Source organism: Tarenaya hassleriana, unplaced genomic scaffold (assembly GCF_000463585.1).
Source record: "Tarenaya hassleriana unplaced genomic scaffold, ASM46358v1 Cleome21, whole genome shotgun sequence".
Classification (NCBI taxonomy): domain Eukaryota; kingdom Viridiplantae; phylum Streptophyta; class Magnoliopsida; order Brassicales; family Cleomaceae; genus Tarenaya; species Tarenaya hassleriana.
Window position 1 is genome coordinate 2,395,776 of NW_010965451.1, and position 18,308 is coordinate 2,414,083.

Consider the following 18,308-nt stretch of genomic DNA (forward strand, 5'->3'; position numbering starts at 1 on the left):
GTAAAATAATTGTTGTCCACGTGGAACCTCATCGGCGTTAGTAGACCCTACCGAGTAAAACCCTCACCAAAAACCCTAACGATACACCGAGATTAGGGTTATTAAGCTCCCAGCAGAAGGGCAATCCCTCCGAGCCAAAGTTGTTAACTTTCGCCCAAATTTCCGACAAATCGATGGCTCTGTCTCAACACGAGCCCATGAATCCATTAACTACCGATTCTCTCATTGGCAATAATTTCGAAATCACGCTAAACAAGTCAGTAGAAGATCTCTTAGCCGAGATTCACGGCGGAGGTTCAAATTTCTCTCGTTTCGTCGATGTTTTCTACAATTTGATGCAAGCGAGAATCGACCCGCCTTTCGAATCGATCTGGGTTTACACAGCTTTATCCTTCCGCACAAAAATTTCGGCAAATGAAGACCCTTTGGATCGAGTTGCCTCGGCGAAGGGCCTGCTTCAGTTCATATCAGCTTGCTCGGGCTCTTGCAGTTCATCAAAAAGCATCGGATTGCTGGCTCCTCTCGTTTTTGAGGTATACAAATTAGTCAATTCTCTCTTAAGCAAAGAATCTTGTTCGAAGAAGGGGAAAAAAGGCATGAGAGAGGTTAAGTCTTTGATTGATGCAATGCTTGGGTATATAAGTGCATGTTCTAGCAGTGATTTGAACGAAAGAGATACAGAATCAGCAGATTCAAGCTTGGGAGTCGCAGTTTCAGACTTGGTTCGTGTTTGGACCGATTCGAATACAAAGTTGGATTTGTTCTTCCCTTTGGTTAGTGGTGATATATGTGAGAAAATGAAAGAGGATGATTTCGATGTGAATTACTTGGCTGGAGTTGTTGTTGCCGAGATGTTCTTCTTGAAGTTGTTAATGGAGTTTCGAGGAATGCCTTTGGGAGGTGATTCAGAGAAAGAATTGAGGAATAGGGTTGTCGGAACAATAACAGAATTCCGTAACCCTTACTTTTTCGGTAGGTGGTGGTATATTTTTACAATGAAGCTCATTTGTTCTTCTTTGTTGTTTACCCTTCTTAGTTTTTTTCCATTGCTTAGGTTCAGGTTGTCTGTTTGTATTGTGTTCTCATTTGTGTTTTTCCTGATACGCAGATGTTCTTGTCAACATGCTCACAGAGCTAAAACTGCCTCTCCATACTCATCTTCTGGTCAGTTTACTCTCATAACCAAATTTAGGAACTCTAGAGTGTTTTTGTTGATTTGGAACAGTGATGAGTGATCAGTCATGCCTGATTTTAGGAGGAGTTTCTCTTTGCAGGATCCTGAACAGGAAGTTTCATTAAGGAAAATTCTGTATGATGCCGTTGTATTGGTAGATTACTCTTTTCTGAACATTAACGCCACCGCAAGCCTAGAGACTGATCAATCTAAAAGTCTGGCCATTTCAAGGTTACATCTTGTGTATGAAGCTATGGAGTTCTGCAAGTAAGAGACAAATAACAAGGTTCTTGGCTCTCGGAGCTTTTTTCCGCCGTTGATTCTTATAACCTTTTATCTTTTCCCAATGCAGGAAGAACAAAGATCAGAAAACTGCTTTCTCTTATTCTAATGCTTTCTCGGCCTCTCATTTACGTTTTCAAATAATAAAATGGATCAAAATGGTGGGAGGTGGAGATCCAGGAGCTAAGTCCTCTCCTAAAGATCTTATAACAGGTTAGTTCAAGTGGCTAGTTGTTTCTTATATTGCCAGTTTCTGTTCCACTGTAAAGGATTTAAGGTCTGTAATTCTACTAATCTGTTCTATTTTTCTTTTCCAATCCTCCTCCTGCAGAGTTGTCAACTAATCTTCAGAAACATGGAGACGGGCCATTTGGAAACAGGCTTATGAAGCTTTGTACCAAATTAGCCATTGATGATGGGAAACAAGGCTCATTTAAGAACATATTAACAAACACAAAGGAAAATGGGGAAGATAATCATGCTTTCTACATTGGTAAAGAAGGCCAAGAACGAGATGTGTCCGATATCGAGTCTGGTGACAGCGATGAGGACGAGATTACAAATGCTGCTTTGATAAATGCTGCAAGGTCAATCAAAGCGGCAGGGAGTGTAGGAAAAAAGAGGAAAGAAAGAGGGAAGCATATCAAGTATAACCTCACTAGTTCTTCTGGGTCACTTGATTCGGGGAGTGAGAGTGATCTTGAGGATTCCGCTGTCTGATCAGGACAGAGATTGATTTTGGGTTTTTGTTCTGTCCCATTCTCCGATATGACTTGTTCTTGAGATCTGTTGCTTCTTTGAAGCATGAAACTGTAATGGAGAGTGACACCACTCAGGAAAGTATATGCATTTGTATTTTGAGGTTTCGGTTTCAGATTATCCAATGAAAACAAGAGATTAATTAAAGACCAAATCTTTTTGTTTATAGAAGAATGAATCATGCACACTTTATTCTGTCATGGTACAGTATTTTACAAATTTCATCAGTTTCGTGCCAAGACATGTTTGAGAATCATTAGGTAAAACTTCTACAATCTGGTCACTTACTACTGTGCACGGCAACGCGCCATTTGTCTGGACAGCTTTCTTTGCCCTCTTCTGATATCTCTATGGAGTATGGATAGATAAAAACGGGTAGTAGCCACGAGATCTCCAGAAGAAACGACTCAATATTTCAGTGACTCGGGTCTGATCTCTCTTTCGTCAGCTGGTAAATACGAAATGTGCAGGAGATGAAGTTTTCGACTCGATCACAGCTTCTCAGATTTAGAAGCCCTACTGAATCTGCAAAGTGAAGCAATAACCTTTCGCTGTAAGATGAGTATGAGAAGTGTATACAGAAAAAAAAAAGAAAGAAAAGAAAACATCGGTGCTCTATGTTGACCTTTCAACTGGTTGGAGGTGATTCGAATGTCAGGAACTTATACAGCTTCACCAACAAGAAGGATGACCTGCTGAAGAATAAACATAAAAGTTTAAGTTGATTAAAAGAAATTGTTGTGATTACCGAAAGGCAGGAGACTAGAAGAGACAAATGTCAGTCCGACCTTCTTTGTTTGCTTCCATCCCGAGGGAAAGAATCTTCGCTGTATAGGGCGGTCCAGAATAACTAATACATGCAGGTTAAGATCTTTGTTCTGATCCTCTGATTTTCAGACTATATTAGGTGCGAACAAAAAGACCTGAAAAGGGTCGTTAGGACAATGATACCTGTTAAAAAAACACATTTTCCAATGAATCAGTAGGAAAGAGTGTAACCCTCGAGCTAAACATGGTTCGGGATTTGCGTTTCTTTCACGTGTTAAATCTGATTTTAGATTCTTGTTTCCTGTTCACCAGATACATCATGTTTCCAAGGGTTGTTTCTATGTCCTGAAGCAGCATCCTTGCTTCTCCATAATTTCTGCATCTACCATATCAGCCCTCCAGGACATGAGGTTTGTAAATTGATTGACTTGCATTCTTGAGAAATTTGGATTCTTATCTGTTCTCAGAAAATGATTACCGTTTCACCGTACCCTCGAGAGGTTTTCTGCAGTTGGGCGCTGCTCCAATATGTTCTGATGATCCCTCCCCTTCAGTCGAAGATCTTGCAGACCAGATTCTTGAAGTTGTAAACTTTTTTGGGTAAGTCTGGATCAAATCTCTTAGATTTTTACATGTTACAAAAAGGGTTATCGCCGAGAATAGAATAAGAGTTCCTTTTAACGGCTATTTCCATCACTTGGACCGTCTCGGACAAGTCTTCATTCTTTCTACCACAATGTTGCAGTCTTGGTGCAGTAATGTGCATGGGGGTCACTGCAGGTGCTTACGTCCTTACCTTATTGAAAGAGTGAAGCTTCTGTTTCAATCATCGATCTTGAGGGAGATGGGAAGTTACCAGCTTATATTAATATTCACAAACGTCCTTATTCTGAAGCAGCATGATGCTGCTGCTTCATAGTCATAGCTGGAATCATGCCATATAGGTGTTGCCAAGAATTGAATAGCCGCCTTGCTTGTTCAATGAAATGAACATCATTACAAGCAAATAGCACATTATTCACAGTGATGTCATCTGGCATAACCCCATCTTCTACCATCATAACTACGGCTTCAAGGGCTTTCTCTCTGAATCCACATCTTGAATAGACACATATCATCGCATTCCACATGACAAGGTCTCGCACCACCATGCCTTTAAACACCCCCTCTGCCTCTTCTATGCATCCACATTCCCCATACATGGTGATAAGTGAGCTGCCAATGAAGATGTCGTCAGAAAAACCGGATTTAATTGACATGGAATGAAGAAGACTGCCGACTTGCACAGATTTCATACTGGAGCAGGCATCTAAGCAGCTGGAGAGAATGAATTCATTAGGTTTAACACCTTGCCACTGCATCTCACTGAAACACATAACAGCATTATCAGGTTGATCATTTTTTCTGTATCCTTTGATTATAGCTGTCCAAGAATGGTGATCTCTTTCTGTCAACATGTCAAGACACAATGCTGCATCTTCCAAGCACCCAGATTCCATGTACATCTCACCAAGGGTTGTGAGAATATAATCATTACTACCAAAGCAGTTTTTAACGACATGGGCATGAACCTGCTTGCCCACATTCATGCTCAAAATCCTGGAACAAGACACCAAGACATTGATGTATGTATCTAATGTAGGAAGAAAACCTTGTCTAAGCATCAGTCTGAAAATTCTAGATCGTTGGCCGGTGTTCTCAAAACCAGCTAAAAGGGCATTCCATGAGACTGAATCCCGAAGCTCCATTTCCTCAAAGACCTGGTTTCCCTGTGCAACACACCCATATCTCATGTACATGGTGACAAGAGCATTGCCAACCTGAGTCTGAGAGGCAAATCCCTGTTTCAAGATGAATGCATGGATACTTTGACCAAACCACTGGTAATCAAAATCTGATGAAGCTCCTCTAAGAATAGTTGCAAAAGTGAAGTCATTCGGTGAAACACCACTATGCCTCATTTGCTTAAATACATTAACCATCTCCACGGTCTTCCCATTTTGGGCGAGACAGTCTATGATTGAACTCCAGGTCGCGACATCAGGATACCGAGTCATCTTGAATACTGTTAATGCCTCGTTTGCCAGCCCGCACTTGGAGTACATATCAACAAGCGCACAGCTGGAGTAGTTATCTAGTTCATAGCAACTTCTAATCATCACGCAGTGTACAACCTTGCCTCCCCTTGCATTTCCAGAGTTGGCACAGCTTTTAAACACAGTGGAGAATGTGTATGCATTGAATTTAATTTCCGGGCTTGTAATCCCCTGAAACAATCCAAGAACGTCTTTTTCTTCACCCATCTCAGCATAGCTATTAAGCAGAACATTCCATGCCACAACATTTTTCACGGGCATGTCAAAGAACACTCTCCTGGCATAATCGATCTTACCGCATTTAGCATAAGCATCAACAAGGCAAGACGCAAAGACAAAATCCAGCCCGAATCCCAGTTTCAGTCCTTCTGTATGAACCTGTTCACCAAACTTCAAATCTGAGCACAGAGAACAAGCTTTCAAGGCAATTGGCAGAGCAAACTCATTTGGCCTTATACCATCCCGTCGCAAGCCAGAGAACAAAACGGCTGCATCAGAACCATACCCTTCATCTACACACCCTGAAATAAGCGCAGTCCATGCAACAACATCTCGTCCAGGCATTAGAGCGAGCACTTTCCGCGCATATCGAAGTTGTCCGGATTTCGCATAAAAATTCACGAGTGAAACCCACAGATATGAATCCAATTCTATATCACACCTTATCAGATTCCCATGAACAGATTTCCCTTCTATCAGAAACCCTCTGGATACACAATCGTGAAGCAAGCTTGAATACTTTTTCAACCGTTGTTTACCATCCAATCTCGAAGGTATCTCCCTTACACTACCACTGTTCTTCCCATGGGATTCACCAGACAACAACGCGAAAAATTCATCGTGGGTATCATGCCGGTGAGGGGATTCATCTGAGCCAAGGGCAGAGGCAAAACAAGAGAGGCGGGATTTGAGAAACCGGAACCGAGAAAGTTGTGAGCTTGGACAAGCAGATGAACATAGGCTGAATAAACGCAAGTTTCCAGACATGAGAGCTCAAGCAATATCATGTGAGCCTTCGACGACGACAGAAGAAACACCTTGAAGATGGGCGCTACCCTTTCTGGTCTTTAAAGCTTCGAAGACGAGCGAGTGAAAAGTCTTTTATTTTGAGTTACAGAGGGAAACTATTTCCACATGTTTATTAGACAGAAAGCCTTTTTAGGGTCCAATAGGCCCAATAGTTTCTTACAACGGCCCAATATACTTTTCCTCGTCACAAAAGGCCTCTGTTCTCTGCCGCATACATATACATAGATTATACATATATATATATATATATGACTGTAAGTCTGTAAACTAAAATTATCTTCTGATTTTCTTTCAGAATTTAATTTTTATTGTTTAAGAAAAAATGAAAAAAAAAAACGTAATGAGACAGAGTGGATTATATTGGGTTTATTTTGTAAAGTAACAATTTTTCGTGGGTTAATATTTTTTATGATAATTTAATCCTTAATAACACGTTCACGGCACCACCAACTGAAATTGGGCCCCACAATGGCCTTTGGACACAGGAGGATCCAATGAGGATCTCACACATCATTAAGGCCCATCATCCATGTTTATTATTATTATTATTATTATTTTTTATAACGTTATTATTATTATTATTATTATTATTATTATTTATATTTATATTCGTGAATTTTTATTTTTATTGATCAAAAGAAATATGGTGCTCATGTGGACGGTGGAGGCAAAAATAAAATAAAAAAACATCATGTGAATCGTTGTGGAATTTTAAGATATGAATGTTGTTCCACAGGAAATTTCATATTCCCGAAATGTTATTGTATTTTAACAAACGGAAATAAACAATGATTATGATTTAAGATTCGAAATTAGACTTTCAACAGAAAAAAAAAAAAGATTTGGAAAAAGGAATCAAATATCAGCGTGATGATAATAAGTCATTGCTTGGTTAATGAAATATAGAACTAATATTTATGTGGTTGTGTGTTAACAGTTACAAGTATGCCACTTATTCAATAATTATGGTTACTAGTGTTGGATTTAACACTAGTTTACCATCAAACTAATACATATCTATGTATATTAATGAAATTATCTTCTCATGTTTTCTTTGGAAATTATGAATTATTAATATGGCAAAATTTAAAATATGGAAAAGAGTGTCAAAACGACGACGTTTTATATGAGACGCAATTTTCACAGCAAGGGCCCAACGGCGTCGGTGGGAGATTAACCGCTAGGCATTGCGCTGTGCTGTTTATAAACTATAAGAGAGAGGGAGAGAGAGAGAGAGAGACAGAGAGAGAGAGAGGGAGTATGGGCCGCAGAGAGAGAAGTAGCCGTTGAAGGGTATAATCTCTTGACAAGGGAACTTCTTTCCGCGAGAGAGAGAGAGAGACGTTGTTTTGCTTAACGGCGAAGGGTGAGGAGTGGCCATGGCGGGTTCCGACGATTCTGTATCAGTCGACGTGGAGGAGATCTGCAATGGCGGAAAGGTTGTGCATTTTTTTTAGCTAAGAATCATTTCGTATTCTTCTTATTGGTTTTTTTGAATGGGTATCTTTTTCCTGTTCTTAATTTTTTTTTTCTTTGATTGGTTCTTCGATGGTGATTGGTATTCTCAGCTTCGTTTTCTCAAGTGGGTTGCTTTCTACTTTGGAATTTCAGAGTGAATTTCTGTTTGGTTTATGAGAAACCCAGGGGAAACGTAAGTCTTAGTTCCCAGAACACTGGAAGCTCTTCTTTCTAGTCGCTGTAGTTGTAATTTTTGGGTGAAATCAGATATCAGTAATTTGCAATTGATTTCTGGATTTGGGTTTGATCAGTCGCTCAGTGTTAGGAAATATATACAATCATCAATGATTTTCCCTGTGAAATTCTTCTGTAATGCTGCAAATTTCATGTTTTCCGCTGGCCCTTTGCTTCAGCATTTTTCTATTTTCACTGTTCATCTCCTTATTCGTGATTTTTTAAATGTAGAACTTCAAAGTCCCTGCCTTCTGTTGATGTTTATGTGTGGATAACATTAGCTGAATGCATTCATGTGGTCTATTCAAAGCTGTTTCACTTTTTCTCATGGCTTTGAATTTCATCAGAAATCTACAGCTGGTTTCCCTTTATTTTATTCTTTCTCTTCAGCATAAAGCCAAGAGATTCCCTTCGAAAATGTTATCTTTTCTCCATGAAAACGATCATTGGTATATGATGACTTGTTTTTTTAAACATTATGTTATCTGTTCATACATACTTCCGTCTGATTCTCTGAGGCTGCACATGGGAGAATCTCTTCAAGAACCTGTTCTTGTCTGGAAAAGAGCTGGAATGTTCCTTTCTGATGTGTTTCTGGATAAAAACTAATATTTTTTATTTTGGTTTCTGATGTTAAGCTATGCTTCCTGTTGATTACTTTTGTTTCTTGTTTCATGTTTCTGTTAACTTTAGCAGGAGCATCATGTGAAAACCAACCATGGCTTAGTTTCAGTTGTTGTCTATGGAGATGAAGGGAAACCTGCTTTGATCACTTATCCAGACGTTGCCCTAAACTGTAACCCTCGAGCTAAACATGGTTCGGGATTTGCGTTTCTTTCACGTGTTAAATCTGATTTTAGATTCTTGTTTCCTGTTCACCAGATACATCATGTTTCCAAGGGTTGTTTCTATGTCCTGAAGCAGCATCCTTGCTTCTCCATAATTTCTGCATCTACCATATCAGCCCTCCAGGACATGAGGTTTGTAAATTGATTGACTTGCATTCTTGAGAAATTTGGATTCTTATCTGTTCTCAGAAAATGATTACCGTTTCACCGTACCCTCGAGAGGTTTTCTGCAGTTGGGCGCTGCTCCAATATGTTCTGATGATCCCTCCCCTTCAGTCGAAGATCTTGCAGACCAGATTCTTGAAGTTGTAAACTTTTTTGGGTAAGTCTGGATCAAATCTCTTAGATTTTTACATGTTACAAAAAGGGTTATCGCCGAGAATAGAATAAGAGTTCCTTTTAACGGCTATTTCCATCACTTGGACCGTCTCGGACAAGTCTTCATTCTTTCTACCACAATGTTGCAGTCTTGGTGCAGTAATGTGCATGGGGGTCACTGCAGGTGCTTACGTCCTTACCTTATTCGCCGTATGTACTGCTCAGATCCTTTCTTCTTACATTTCTGAGAAGGTTATTCGTTTTCTCGTACTTATCCTTCATGTATTTTTCCCCTTGATTGCAGATGAAGTATACGGACCGAGTTACGGGTTTGATTCTTATCTCTCCACTATGCAATTCACCTTCTTGGACAGAATGGTTCTATTACAAGGTTTCCTTTTTTTTCTTTCATCTACAAAATGTGGTGAATTCATTCTACCAGAAAAATTACTGATCTTGAAAAGCATTTCTACAGGTGATGTCAAACTTGTTGTACTATTACGGCATGTGTGGATTGTTAAAGGATCTTTTGCTTCAGAGGTACTTCAGTAAGGTAGTAAGTTCTCTCCGGTAGATTCCTCCCATGAGGAAAACAAACATGTTTGGTCATCATATTCGTATGCATTTTTTTACCATAACAGGAAGCTCGTGGTAATTCTGAAGTTCCGGAATCATGTGCAGTAAAAGCATGCAGAAGGGTTCGTTTTCCTGCTTCATAAACCATTCTATATCATCTTGAAGGACTGTTGTTTTTTTCAGTAATAAGTTTTTTCAATTCGTAATCATATGATTTGTATCTGCAGCTACTGGATGAGAGACACAATACCAATCTTATGTGGTTCCTTGAAGCAATCAACAGGTAAGAACCCATTTTCCATTGTTGTCTGGTTTTTCAGACCAGAGATGTCTGAATGGCACAATCTCTGAACCTTTTAAGTTCCAAAATCTTTGGAAAAATTGCAGGAGGCGTAATCTAACTGACGGATTGAGAAATTTGAAATGTCGGGCGCTCATATTCGTGGGAGACCAATCCCCATTTCACTCCGAAGCTCTTCAGATGATGTCCGTATTGGACAGAAGATACACCGCCTTAGTAGAGGTATGTGTACATAAGAACTTTCCGACACCATTTCTTCTTCAAACTGGTGAAACCCGATCAAAGATTCCGTTTTGATATGTTCCTGATCTTTGCCCGAGTGACGATCGAACGCCATTTATGGCAACGCTCTTGATGGAATGAAATGCAGGTGCAAGCTTGTGGATCGATGGTGGCGGTAGAGCAACCGCATGCGATGCTGATACCGATGGAGTTATTCTTCATGGGTTACGGCCTGTCCCGGAGGTGCCACATCAGCGACAGCCCTCGGAGTCCGCTCAGCCCTTCTTGCATTTCGCCGGAGCTTTTCTCGCCGGAGAGTCTCGGCCTGAAGCTTAAACCGATAAAAACTAGGGTTTCCATGGAAGTTTAGATTGATTCTTCTTTCTTTGCACTCTTTGTATTCTCATGCATATTCTTTTGAAATTGTTTTATTCTTTTCATTTGTTGTGATATTCCCTTTAACATGAGCCTAGTGTGTATCTAAAATGGGCCTTAACATAGGCCATAATGAATGTCTGTTCTTCAATAGGCCAGGCCCAAATAAGGTATACTTAGAGATGGTTCACGTGTAATTAGCGCTTCGACTAAGGTTACTTTGGTCTTTTCGTGATAAAGGAAAATTGGAAGACGACGACTCGATTCAATTTTCTTCTGGCCCTAGCGCCATTGGCCAATAGGATTGACTTCACGGAGCTGCTTTTCTCCCATCACTGCCGGCGAGAAGCAGCTCCGGCGAGAATTTACAGGTAGATTCTCCGCAACTGCGTCGTATGAGATGGCGGGAATTGTTGTTGTTTTCGATTTCGATCGGACTCTGATCGATGGAGACAGCGACAACTGGGTGGTCACGGAGATGGGTCTCACCGAGCTCTTCCATCAGCTCCGCTTAACCTTGCCCTGGAACCGTCTCATGGTATTTTTTGATCGTACATTGATTCGCTTGCTGCGTTTTGAAAGTGGTTCTGTTCTCTATGGTTTAGAGCTGTCTGATCGGATCTGATATCTGTTTTTCCTTGGGTTCTGTTACTTGTCTTGTGGAAAGGATAGGATGATGATGGAATTGCATTCACGAGGGAGATCGGTTAAGGACATTGAAGCTTGCTTGAAGAAGATGCCGATCGATCCACATGTTGTTTCAGCTATAAAATCGGCCAAGTCTTTAGGGTAATGAGAAAATTACACATTTATTCAATCTTCCCATTCAATATTTGTTCTTTAGGTTTTGGGTATTTGTGAAGTCAGTGGCATAGTCATTTTCATGTATTGAGATTTAGTCTTCTTCGCAATGAGTAGATGCATTGTTATTCATGAGTTCATTGTGATATCAATGCTCTGCCAGTTCTCTTTTACTGATTGCTTGTGATTCAACTGTAGATGCGATTTGAAGATTGTGAGTGATGCAAATCAATTTTTCATCGAGAAGATCCTGGAACAGCATAGTTTGTTGGATTACTTCTCAGAAATTTACACAAACCAAACCTCTGTGGATGAAAATGGAAGGCTTCGGATCTTCCCTTACCATCATGCTGCTCCTCCTCATGGATGCGATCTTTGCCCGTCAAATCTTTGCAAGGTGTTAGACCCTTTTAACTCCTGTTATATCGTTGTGATTATGGCCTTGAAGTCTATATGATCTGTTTTGGTATTTGTTAAAAGAGCCTTTGATCATTAGTGGGAATAGATGAAGCTTTTATGAGAAATTTTCTAGTAGATGACCTTCTGATTATTAGAATCTAACGTCTTCTGTGCTTATACGTGAACAAAATTTATACCCTCTAGTTATTGAGTGAAATAATGTCCTTGGAGGCCTTTGGGACTGTATTGGAAGGCGATGGGATAGGAAATGTTACAACTGCTATGTGTCCATATTTCTTTCGTGGTCTCTGCTTATCGAGAAGAATTCACCATTAGACGATTTAGCTCGGTAGGAGAAGCCTCTGGAGATAAACAATTGGCACCCTGATATGTGGAGAATTCTCTTCTCTCTAATTTGGAAATTCATTCCTCTCGATTTTGGTTCTTCAGGGTCTAGTGCTCGATCATTTGCGTGCTTCCTTTCCTGATACCGGAAACCTGACAAGGTTTATATACCTTGGAGATGGAGGAGGTGATTTCTGTCCGACATTGAAGCTGATAGAAGGAGATCATGTGATGCCGAGGAAGAGCTATCCATTGTGGAACAGGGTTTCAGACCTTAGGATCAGAGCTGCAATCAATGGATGGAGGGACGGAGAGGAACTCGAGGGAATCCTACTGCATCTTATCCATACCATGTCGGAGTTACAGCAGTGACAAATTGTCCGTTGGAGAGTGGAAGTGGAAAGGAAGATGACTTCTTTTTAAAGGAGAGCTTGTCTCTGGTTTTGAGGTGAAGAAACTTTTTTTTTTAAAGATCTTATTGAAAAATATCCAACTTTTTCTTAAGGTTTATTTATATATCACTGGGTAATAATTTCAAGCGCTATAACAAAAATTTTTATACATTAATTGTTGGGTTTTCTAAAGAGATAATTCTTCTAAATACGAAAATTCAGATTAGTCAAGACTATCCGCAGCCGATAGAGAAAAATTATTTATTTATTATTATTAGAAAGGGACTATAAACTTTAATATAAAAGAAAAAAATACTTAAAAATTTCTGAATTTGTAATTTGGTATAATATGAATTTTTGAACTTGTAGGTGCATCTATTTATTCCCGAATTTGCATTTTTGAATATAATAATTCCTAAACTTGTTTAACAGTTCCAAAATCATCGATACCGCTAATTAACCAAAGCAAAGTTTAGAAATTATTGTGTTTACAAATGCAAGTTTAGGAATTAATATGTTCAAAAATGCAAGTTTAGAAATTAATATGTTCAAAAATACAAGTTCGGGAATAAATAGACGCATCTACAAGTTTAGGAATTAATATTACACCAAATTACAAGTTCAGAAATTTTTAGGTATTTTTTCCTAATATAAATCATATAATATGGTCGATATTATTTATATATATATATATATAATTGTTTCTAAAACAATACTAGAATTGACGCATTTTTACAATTGAATAAAGATACAGTTCGTGTTGGATATTTTTATTTTGTTTGAAGATTATCATAATAAACATTCATGCACGATTTTGTCAAAAAAATAAATAAATAAACATTCATGCACGTACAATTCATGCATGTATATAAGATTATTATCCCTAAACTTGTGGCCCAAGGTTTGGCTAGTCGGTATCAAATCAGAGTGTCGGCGTTAACTTGGGGCTTGGGGGATAAATATGGGAACGAGGGTTCTTTCTGACCCAATCTTAGTTCTTAATTCTGGAGTTATGTTCTCCTCCAAGCTGGTGGCCGATACCGTTCGCGATTCGTCTCTTCAAGATCAGGTTTCTTTTCCCGCAATTGATTTGGCTGTGTGTCTCGCCATGGAAGATTGGTTCCTTGTCTGATCTTTTTGCTCCTGTTTCGACTGGTTTTGGCACTGAATACGGGTGTGTAGAATTAGGGTTTGGTTTTGATCTCTTCTCGTAGTTCTGGAATTGTTTCTGATCTTGATGAATGAATTATACGTTGGTGTCTTGGCTATCTGTAGTGGGGTTAGATTAGGGATTGGAAAACCAGTAGATGTGTCCTGAGATTTGGGTCTCTGTCGTTCTTTGTTCAGTACAAAGTTGAATCTTAGCACTTGCTTGGATTGGATGTGATGGGGTCATGATATGGGTAACTTTGTTTAGAAATTCTGGGTCGAATCCAATTATAGCGTCTGTTGAATCTTGCTCTTTTTGGTCGTTTTATGGGTTGGGTTGGCTAATGCAGAATGTGTGTTTGTATCATGTCCAAGAAGGTAAAAGACCAGGCGCATGAGCCAAGATCCGGGAAGCGTGGTGGCTATCGTGCGAAGGCCAAGAGGAATGGCCTTGATGCGGGAGAAACCGGGTGTGGGGTGAAGATCGAGCCAGTGCATCATCATCAGTCCCACAACGGCATGCGCCGAAGGGTAACAGATCAAGGCGGGGAGGCCCATTTCGAAAGGTGAATGCATAAGTAAGTGACGCTCGGTGTACAGTTTTATGTTATGATATTTGTATACTATATAGGACTGGTAGAGGAAACAAGAAACTTGATGCGTCTGATTCTATATACCTTGTGTTCGTTCAATCATGATTGATCTCTTCTCGCATGGTTTTTGCTTGAGGAATATATGTGATTTTCCAAATCTTTTGCGTTTCGTAAATTGTAAATGGTCAATGTTTGTGGGATCTTCTATTGACTTGGCTCAATCAAAGAAAAAAAACGAAGCAAACTGCATCCTTCACAAGAACATACAGAATCCTTTTAGACAAGGAATCATCGGTTCTCTCATATAGATTGGTTTGTGTTGGTTTGGAGCGGTTTGTTTGTCCACTCTAAACCCAAAATCTGGAATTTCATAAAACCTGTTCTGTTGTGTGTGTTAGAGGAGATTTAACTAACAGTGACAAATCGATATTCCTGTTGCTAGGTTTGATCTGCTTATCCTTCGATTCACGCGATGACGCATTGGTCCGATCTGACACAACAGCCAATCCTCTCGGTGACAACCGCCACGGTGATTACCGAATCTTGGCGGATGCGTCTGTTCCTTTATCTTCTTGAGCATCATACAAACAGCAGACTCAACCCATTGAACGACGGAAGGGAGGAAGGTTCATACAAACACGTTTTTAACACCAGTCAACTTTAGCCTTTTCCCTCGGAAAATAAATTCACAAAAAGGGTAATAGTGACTTTTTCCATGTTATTGAGCGTATTAGGAGACAAGTTTTTCTACCCGCGAGATTTGTAAATCCCAGTGGTCGGCCATGCTTCCTCCACTGACCCCTCACCGGCGGTTTCTGTCTCTTCTCATCACACACTCTCTTCGGCGTCTCTTTTCTTCTCTCCCCAGTACTAGTAGATCTCTCTCTCTCTCCTCTGAATCCACTGAGCTCTTAAAGTTCAAAACTTTGAGCAGATATCGCTGAAGATGTGGGAAGGTTTGTTGATTGTTCATTCTTGGTTTTGCTGAATTTCGTTTAGCAATTGATACGGGGCTCTCAGATTCATCCTTCTTTTTGGTGAAAGATTCCGACTTTTTCATCAACAAATCCATTTTCTCATTCAATTTTGGATCAGTCTGGGTGTTCTTCAAATACCCTTTTGAAATTTGCGGCTTCTGTAATTATCTATAGTGGCAAAACCTTCTAAAGTAATGTCCTTTAGTATAATTTCCCCTGTGCAAGGTCTGGGTACGATGAACATTTCAGCGGCATTAATTTGACTGTTTTGATGCAATTTTCAAACTCATTTGGTTTAGATTTTGTGCAAAATCTTGTTATACATGTTGTTTCATCTAAGATATGATAAAGCATCATTTGATTGAATGTTTCTGTCAGGATGTTTCGGTTGCTCCGTTTTGTACTGTCGGTTCTTCGGCAAAGCTGCGCAATGGATGCAAACTATATCCTTCTAGCCACATCTTTGGGAACACAGAGTTGGGGGATTCTTGCGTCCTTATGACGTAAGACGGTTTTGCTCTTCTTACCGGTGGTATATGGTGTTTCCTCTCGTTTTTTAACGTTGTTCTCGTGTGTGTGTGTGTGTGTATATATGCCTTGATTTTTGTCAGCCACTGGTGCTGTTGTTGGTGATGATGATCTTCCCGGGTCATAGGATGCAATAACGTTATTGGTCACCATGCCGTGGTTGGTCTTAAATGTCAAGACAAGAAATACAAGGCAATCAGAAAATGATAACTTGTCATATTCCGTGTTATGAATGCTGTGCTTAAGAGTTGAGACTAATTCAAAAGCCTGTGTACTGATCAGGAGTCTACACTTTCTGTTTTCTTTATAGGCTGGGGATGATTCCTTTCTTCACATCGGTAATAACAATGAGATCAGAGAGTTCTGTTCGATTCACAGATCATCGAAGTCCACCGATCAAACGATCTGGTGCCTGGTTATTGACCGATATGAGCAAAATCTCTGGTCTGTATGAAGTGTGTTCTTACAATCTCTTTGTGGAACAGGTCATTGGTGAGAACAATCTAATAATGGGTTCTTGCCATATTGCTCATGATTGCAAGATCGGTGACAACAACATATTTGCCAACAATACTCTTCTTGCAGGCCTTGTGGTCGTAGAGGTAATACTAATAAGACTAATGGCATGGTTTTTATTCGGCTCTGTTTCTACGTAATTTATCTCAAAGTTATCCTGCTGCTGCTGCTGCTGCAAAATGCAGGACTATACACACACAGCAGGAGCCATTGTGGTTCACCAGTTTTGTCATATTGGTTCTTTGGCTTTCATCGGCGGTGGTTTTGTGGTATGTCCTTTCTCATAGTTCTTAGTTGCAATGTGCCTTTCCTCACACAATGGGAACTATATCGGGTTTTCTGCATAGAAAGTGGAAAGCAAAGTTCCGGGCATGAAATGAAACCATTTTTTTCTTTGTTGTCGGAATTATAGGTTTCACAAGATGTGCCAAAGTACATGATGGTGAATGGAGAAAGAGCAGAAATTCGGGGTCTGAATCTGGGAGGACTTCGGCGCAGTAGATTCACAATTTCAGAGGTATCGTAGAAGTAACAAGTTATTATGTTATCACTTTTCAAGTGTTTTTCAAAATAAAGAATCAGTTTATTTTGGGTGGATGGCAGATCAGAAGTCTGAAAAGGGCGTATCGTAAAATATCCATATCCAGTGATGCCGTTTCTTTGGGTATGGAGTAGCGTCTGGCCAAGACGGAACTTGTTTACTGAACTCTTTTTTTTTTCTTTTTTGCATTAGAGGGAAACCCCGCCTGATGATTTAGGGATGTTGCAGGAACAAGGCAGAGATCTGTAGAGTCCCCGTGGTGCGGGAAATGGTGCAGTCAATCTGGGATTCGTTCTCTGTAAACCATCGTGGGATCTCCATGTTCAGGCACTGGTCGGGTTCTTGAGTATAACTGCCTAGTCTTCTCTCTCTTCAGTGTGTGTTCAATCCCAAACAATGGCTGAAGCTACCTTTAATAGAATTTTTGCTTTGGCACCAAAAAGTACATATTGGTTTGAAGAAGGGTGGTCTCTTGCAAAACATGTTCTCTTTGGGAGCATCAGAAGAAAGAGGCAACATATTATGGTTTTGGGAGATTCTTTTTCCATCATTTTTTTCTGTTTCTGAAAGAAAATAGGATGAAGAAACAAAAAAGTGGACCTGCTCTTACAAAAAAAGTTAGCCATCTTAAAGCTAGCAAGATGCCAAGAACACAAAAAAAGTATTGTGTTTTGGTCGTGTAAGATTTACAGATTCTCTCTTTCACAGCCTTCGGATCTAAGGTTAAATCGCTCTTCTGCGTTCCCCATACTTCTATACATCCGGAGCTTTCTCCGTCCTTTTTTTTTCCCTTCTACAACCTGTCCGCCCCCATTTGAGACAATGGAACAAAAACTCGAGTTGGTGATGTTTTTTCTTGGGGGGAGGTATAGGTATGTATCAAGAATCATGAAGTGAATCTTGGATCATTAGAGAAATACGCTTCATGCTCTCTGAACGGTAGATATCTCCCTTCACACCAATCTGTGGATGAGCAAGTCGGTAGTATTAAGCATTCAACAATGACTTATGCATCGATCAAGAAGGAAAAGAACCGGGGAAACATATGATTGATTTAGTTTGTTATACCTCGGTTGAACTGTCGGGAGAGAACCACCTCAAGAGCACCCCGAGATGTACAACCGCTGGTATCAACTTGAATAGCAATGGTGTCGTCACCTTTCATATTTTTCCCAGAAAAAAAAACACCAAAATTACCATCATCTCTCAAGATTGGGAATTGATAACTGAAAGAGTCTTTACTGATAATCTACGAGTTTTATTAACTTAAGAAACATTAAAAGCTGCATTAAGCATCAAACTATCAGCGCTCTTTTCCTTTTTTTTGGAAAACGTGTACAGGTTTCATATGTTAAAAAGTGATAAATTTGGAACTTTTAAATGTAGGGACTTCTTTAGTTTTCAAATTAGAGAATATGGGAGGGCTGACGTACAAGACTTAAAGCAGTAGTTCCAAGAAGCAGCAGGTACAGTTTGCTCTGCAACAAACAAAAAAGCCATTACTCATTGCTGAAGATATGTATTTGTGTCGATATGCAATAGTTTATTTTCACCCACACTATTCAATTCCTAAACCTTGGAACTTTGAATGCGATGAAACTAGGAAGTTGGGCGGCGAAGTCCTGCT

General features: G+C 39.7%; 6 protein-coding genes and 1 long non-coding RNA gene across 23 annotated transcripts in view; 5 read left to right on the plus strand and 2 right to left on the minus strand.

The window, feature by feature from the left end:
• The first annotated feature begins 78 nt into the window (after window positions 1-78).
• On the plus strand, window positions 79-2,379 carry LOC104814609. Its single transcript, XM_010542729.2, has 5 exons — window positions 79-972; window positions 1,109-1,164; window positions 1,275-1,441; window positions 1,527-1,669; window positions 1,788-2,379. The coding sequence occupies exons 1-5, from the start codon at window positions 174-176 to the stop codon at window positions 2,174-2,176; spliced, it is 1,554 nt and encodes a 517-aa protein (XP_010541031.1). The 5' UTR covers window positions 79-173; the 3' UTR covers window positions 2,177-2,379.
• Window positions 2,177-6,160, minus strand: LOC104814607 (pentatricopeptide repeat-containing protein At4g39530-like). 3 transcript variants are annotated; one of them, XM_010542727.1, is made up of 5 exons: window positions 3,840-6,160; window positions 3,004-3,138; window positions 2,841-2,910; window positions 2,504-2,740; window positions 2,177-2,266 (listed from the first exon to the last, which is right to left on the minus strand). In XM_010542727.1, the coding sequence occupies exon 1, from the start codon at window positions 6,064-6,066 to the stop codon at window positions 3,868-3,870; it is 2,199 nt and encodes a 732-aa protein (XP_010541029.1). In that variant the 5' UTR covers window positions 6,067-6,160; the 3' UTR covers window positions 2,177-2,266; window positions 2,504-2,740; window positions 2,841-2,910; window positions 3,004-3,138; window positions 3,840-3,867. The 3 variants fall into 3 exon arrangements, with proteins under 3 accessions (XP_010541029.1, XP_010541030.1, XP_010541028.1); XM_010542728.1 differs by having other exon boundaries at window positions 2,841-2,907; window positions 3,004-3,166; XM_010542726.1 differs by having other exon boundaries at window positions 3,004-3,166.
• Window positions 3,249-3,785, plus strand: LOC104814606. Its single transcript, XR_771930.1, has 3 exons — window positions 3,249-3,393; window positions 3,495-3,583; window positions 3,729-3,785. It is a non-coding gene; the product is annotated as an uncharacterized LOC104814606 (long non-coding RNA).
• A 1,174-nt stretch (window positions 6,161-7,334) lies between the features above and the next one.
• Window positions 7,335-10,591, plus strand: LOC104814613 (pollen-specific protein SF21). 3 transcript variants are annotated; one of them, XM_010542748.1, is made up of 11 exons: window positions 7,335-7,547; window positions 8,494-8,596; window positions 8,683-8,780; window positions 8,882-8,970; window positions 9,116-9,176; window positions 9,271-9,357; window positions 9,442-9,519; window positions 9,608-9,664; window positions 9,770-9,825; window positions 9,930-10,065; window positions 10,214-10,591. In XM_010542748.1, exons 1-11 carry the CDS (start codon window positions 7,488-7,490, stop codon window positions 10,433-10,435), a joined length of 1,047 nt encoding a protein of 348 aa, XP_010541050.1. In that variant the 5' UTR covers window positions 7,335-7,487; the 3' UTR covers window positions 10,436-10,591. The 3 variants fall into 3 exon arrangements, with proteins under 3 accessions (XP_010541050.1, XP_010541052.1, XP_010541051.1); XM_010542750.1 differs by having other exon boundaries at window positions 9,116-9,150; window positions 9,442-9,506; XM_010542749.2 differs by having other exon boundaries at window positions 7,336-7,547; window positions 8,497-8,596.
• Window positions 10,592-10,678: 87 nt separating this feature from the next.
• LOC104814612 (inorganic pyrophosphatase 3) lies at window positions 10,679-12,552 on the plus strand. Its single transcript, XM_010542747.1, has 4 exons — window positions 10,679-10,978; window positions 11,108-11,229; window positions 11,440-11,638; window positions 12,091-12,552. The coding sequence occupies exons 1-4, from the start codon at window positions 10,841-10,843 to the stop codon at window positions 12,355-12,357; spliced, it is 726 nt and encodes a 241-aa protein (XP_010541049.1). The 5' UTR covers window positions 10,679-10,840; the 3' UTR covers window positions 12,358-12,552.
• LOC104814611 (probable acyl-[acyl-carrier-protein]--UDP-N-acetylglucosamine O-acyltransferase, mitochondrial) lies at window positions 12,354-17,409 on the plus strand. 12 transcript variants are annotated; one of them, XM_010542739.1, is made up of 10 exons: window positions 12,361-12,433; window positions 13,279-14,104; window positions 14,562-14,648; window positions 15,475-15,599; window positions 15,935-16,116; window positions 16,210-16,226; window positions 16,326-16,409; window positions 16,553-16,657; window positions 16,744-16,804; window positions 16,910-17,409. In XM_010542739.1, the coding sequence occupies exons 3-10, from the start codon at window positions 14,592-14,594 to the stop codon at window positions 16,981-16,983; spliced, it is 705 nt and encodes a 234-aa protein (XP_010541041.1). In that variant the 5' UTR covers window positions 12,361-12,433; window positions 13,279-14,104; window positions 14,562-14,591; the 3' UTR covers window positions 16,984-17,409. The 12 variants fall into 12 exon arrangements, with proteins under 12 accessions (XP_010541039.1, XP_010541041.1, XP_010541040.1 ...); XM_010542735.1 differs by having other exon boundaries at window positions 12,364-12,433; window positions 13,279-13,551; window positions 13,905-14,104; window positions 15,935-16,226; XM_010542736.1 differs by having other exon boundaries at window positions 12,364-12,433; window positions 13,279-13,446; window positions 13,905-14,104; window positions 15,935-16,226.
• LOC104814610 (K(+) efflux antiporter 4) overlaps window positions 17,261-18,308 on the minus strand; it is a 5,518-nt gene continuing 4,470 nt past the window's right edge. Inside the window, exons 18-21 of one of the 2 annotated variants that reach the window (XM_010542732.1) lie at window positions 18,115-18,159; window positions 17,750-17,839; window positions 17,602-17,644; window positions 17,261-17,481 (exon numbers count right to left, since the gene is read on the minus strand). In XM_010542732.1, the coding sequence (XP_010541034.1) occupies window positions 17,435-17,481; window positions 17,602-17,644; window positions 17,750-17,839; window positions 18,115-18,159 (225 nt within the window). In that variant the 3' untranslated portion in view covers window positions 17,261-17,434. Of the gene's footprint in view, window positions 17,482-17,601; window positions 17,645-17,749; window positions 17,840-18,114; window positions 18,160-18,238 lie in introns of those variants that run through there. The other variant, XM_010542733.2, reaches the window with a different exon arrangement.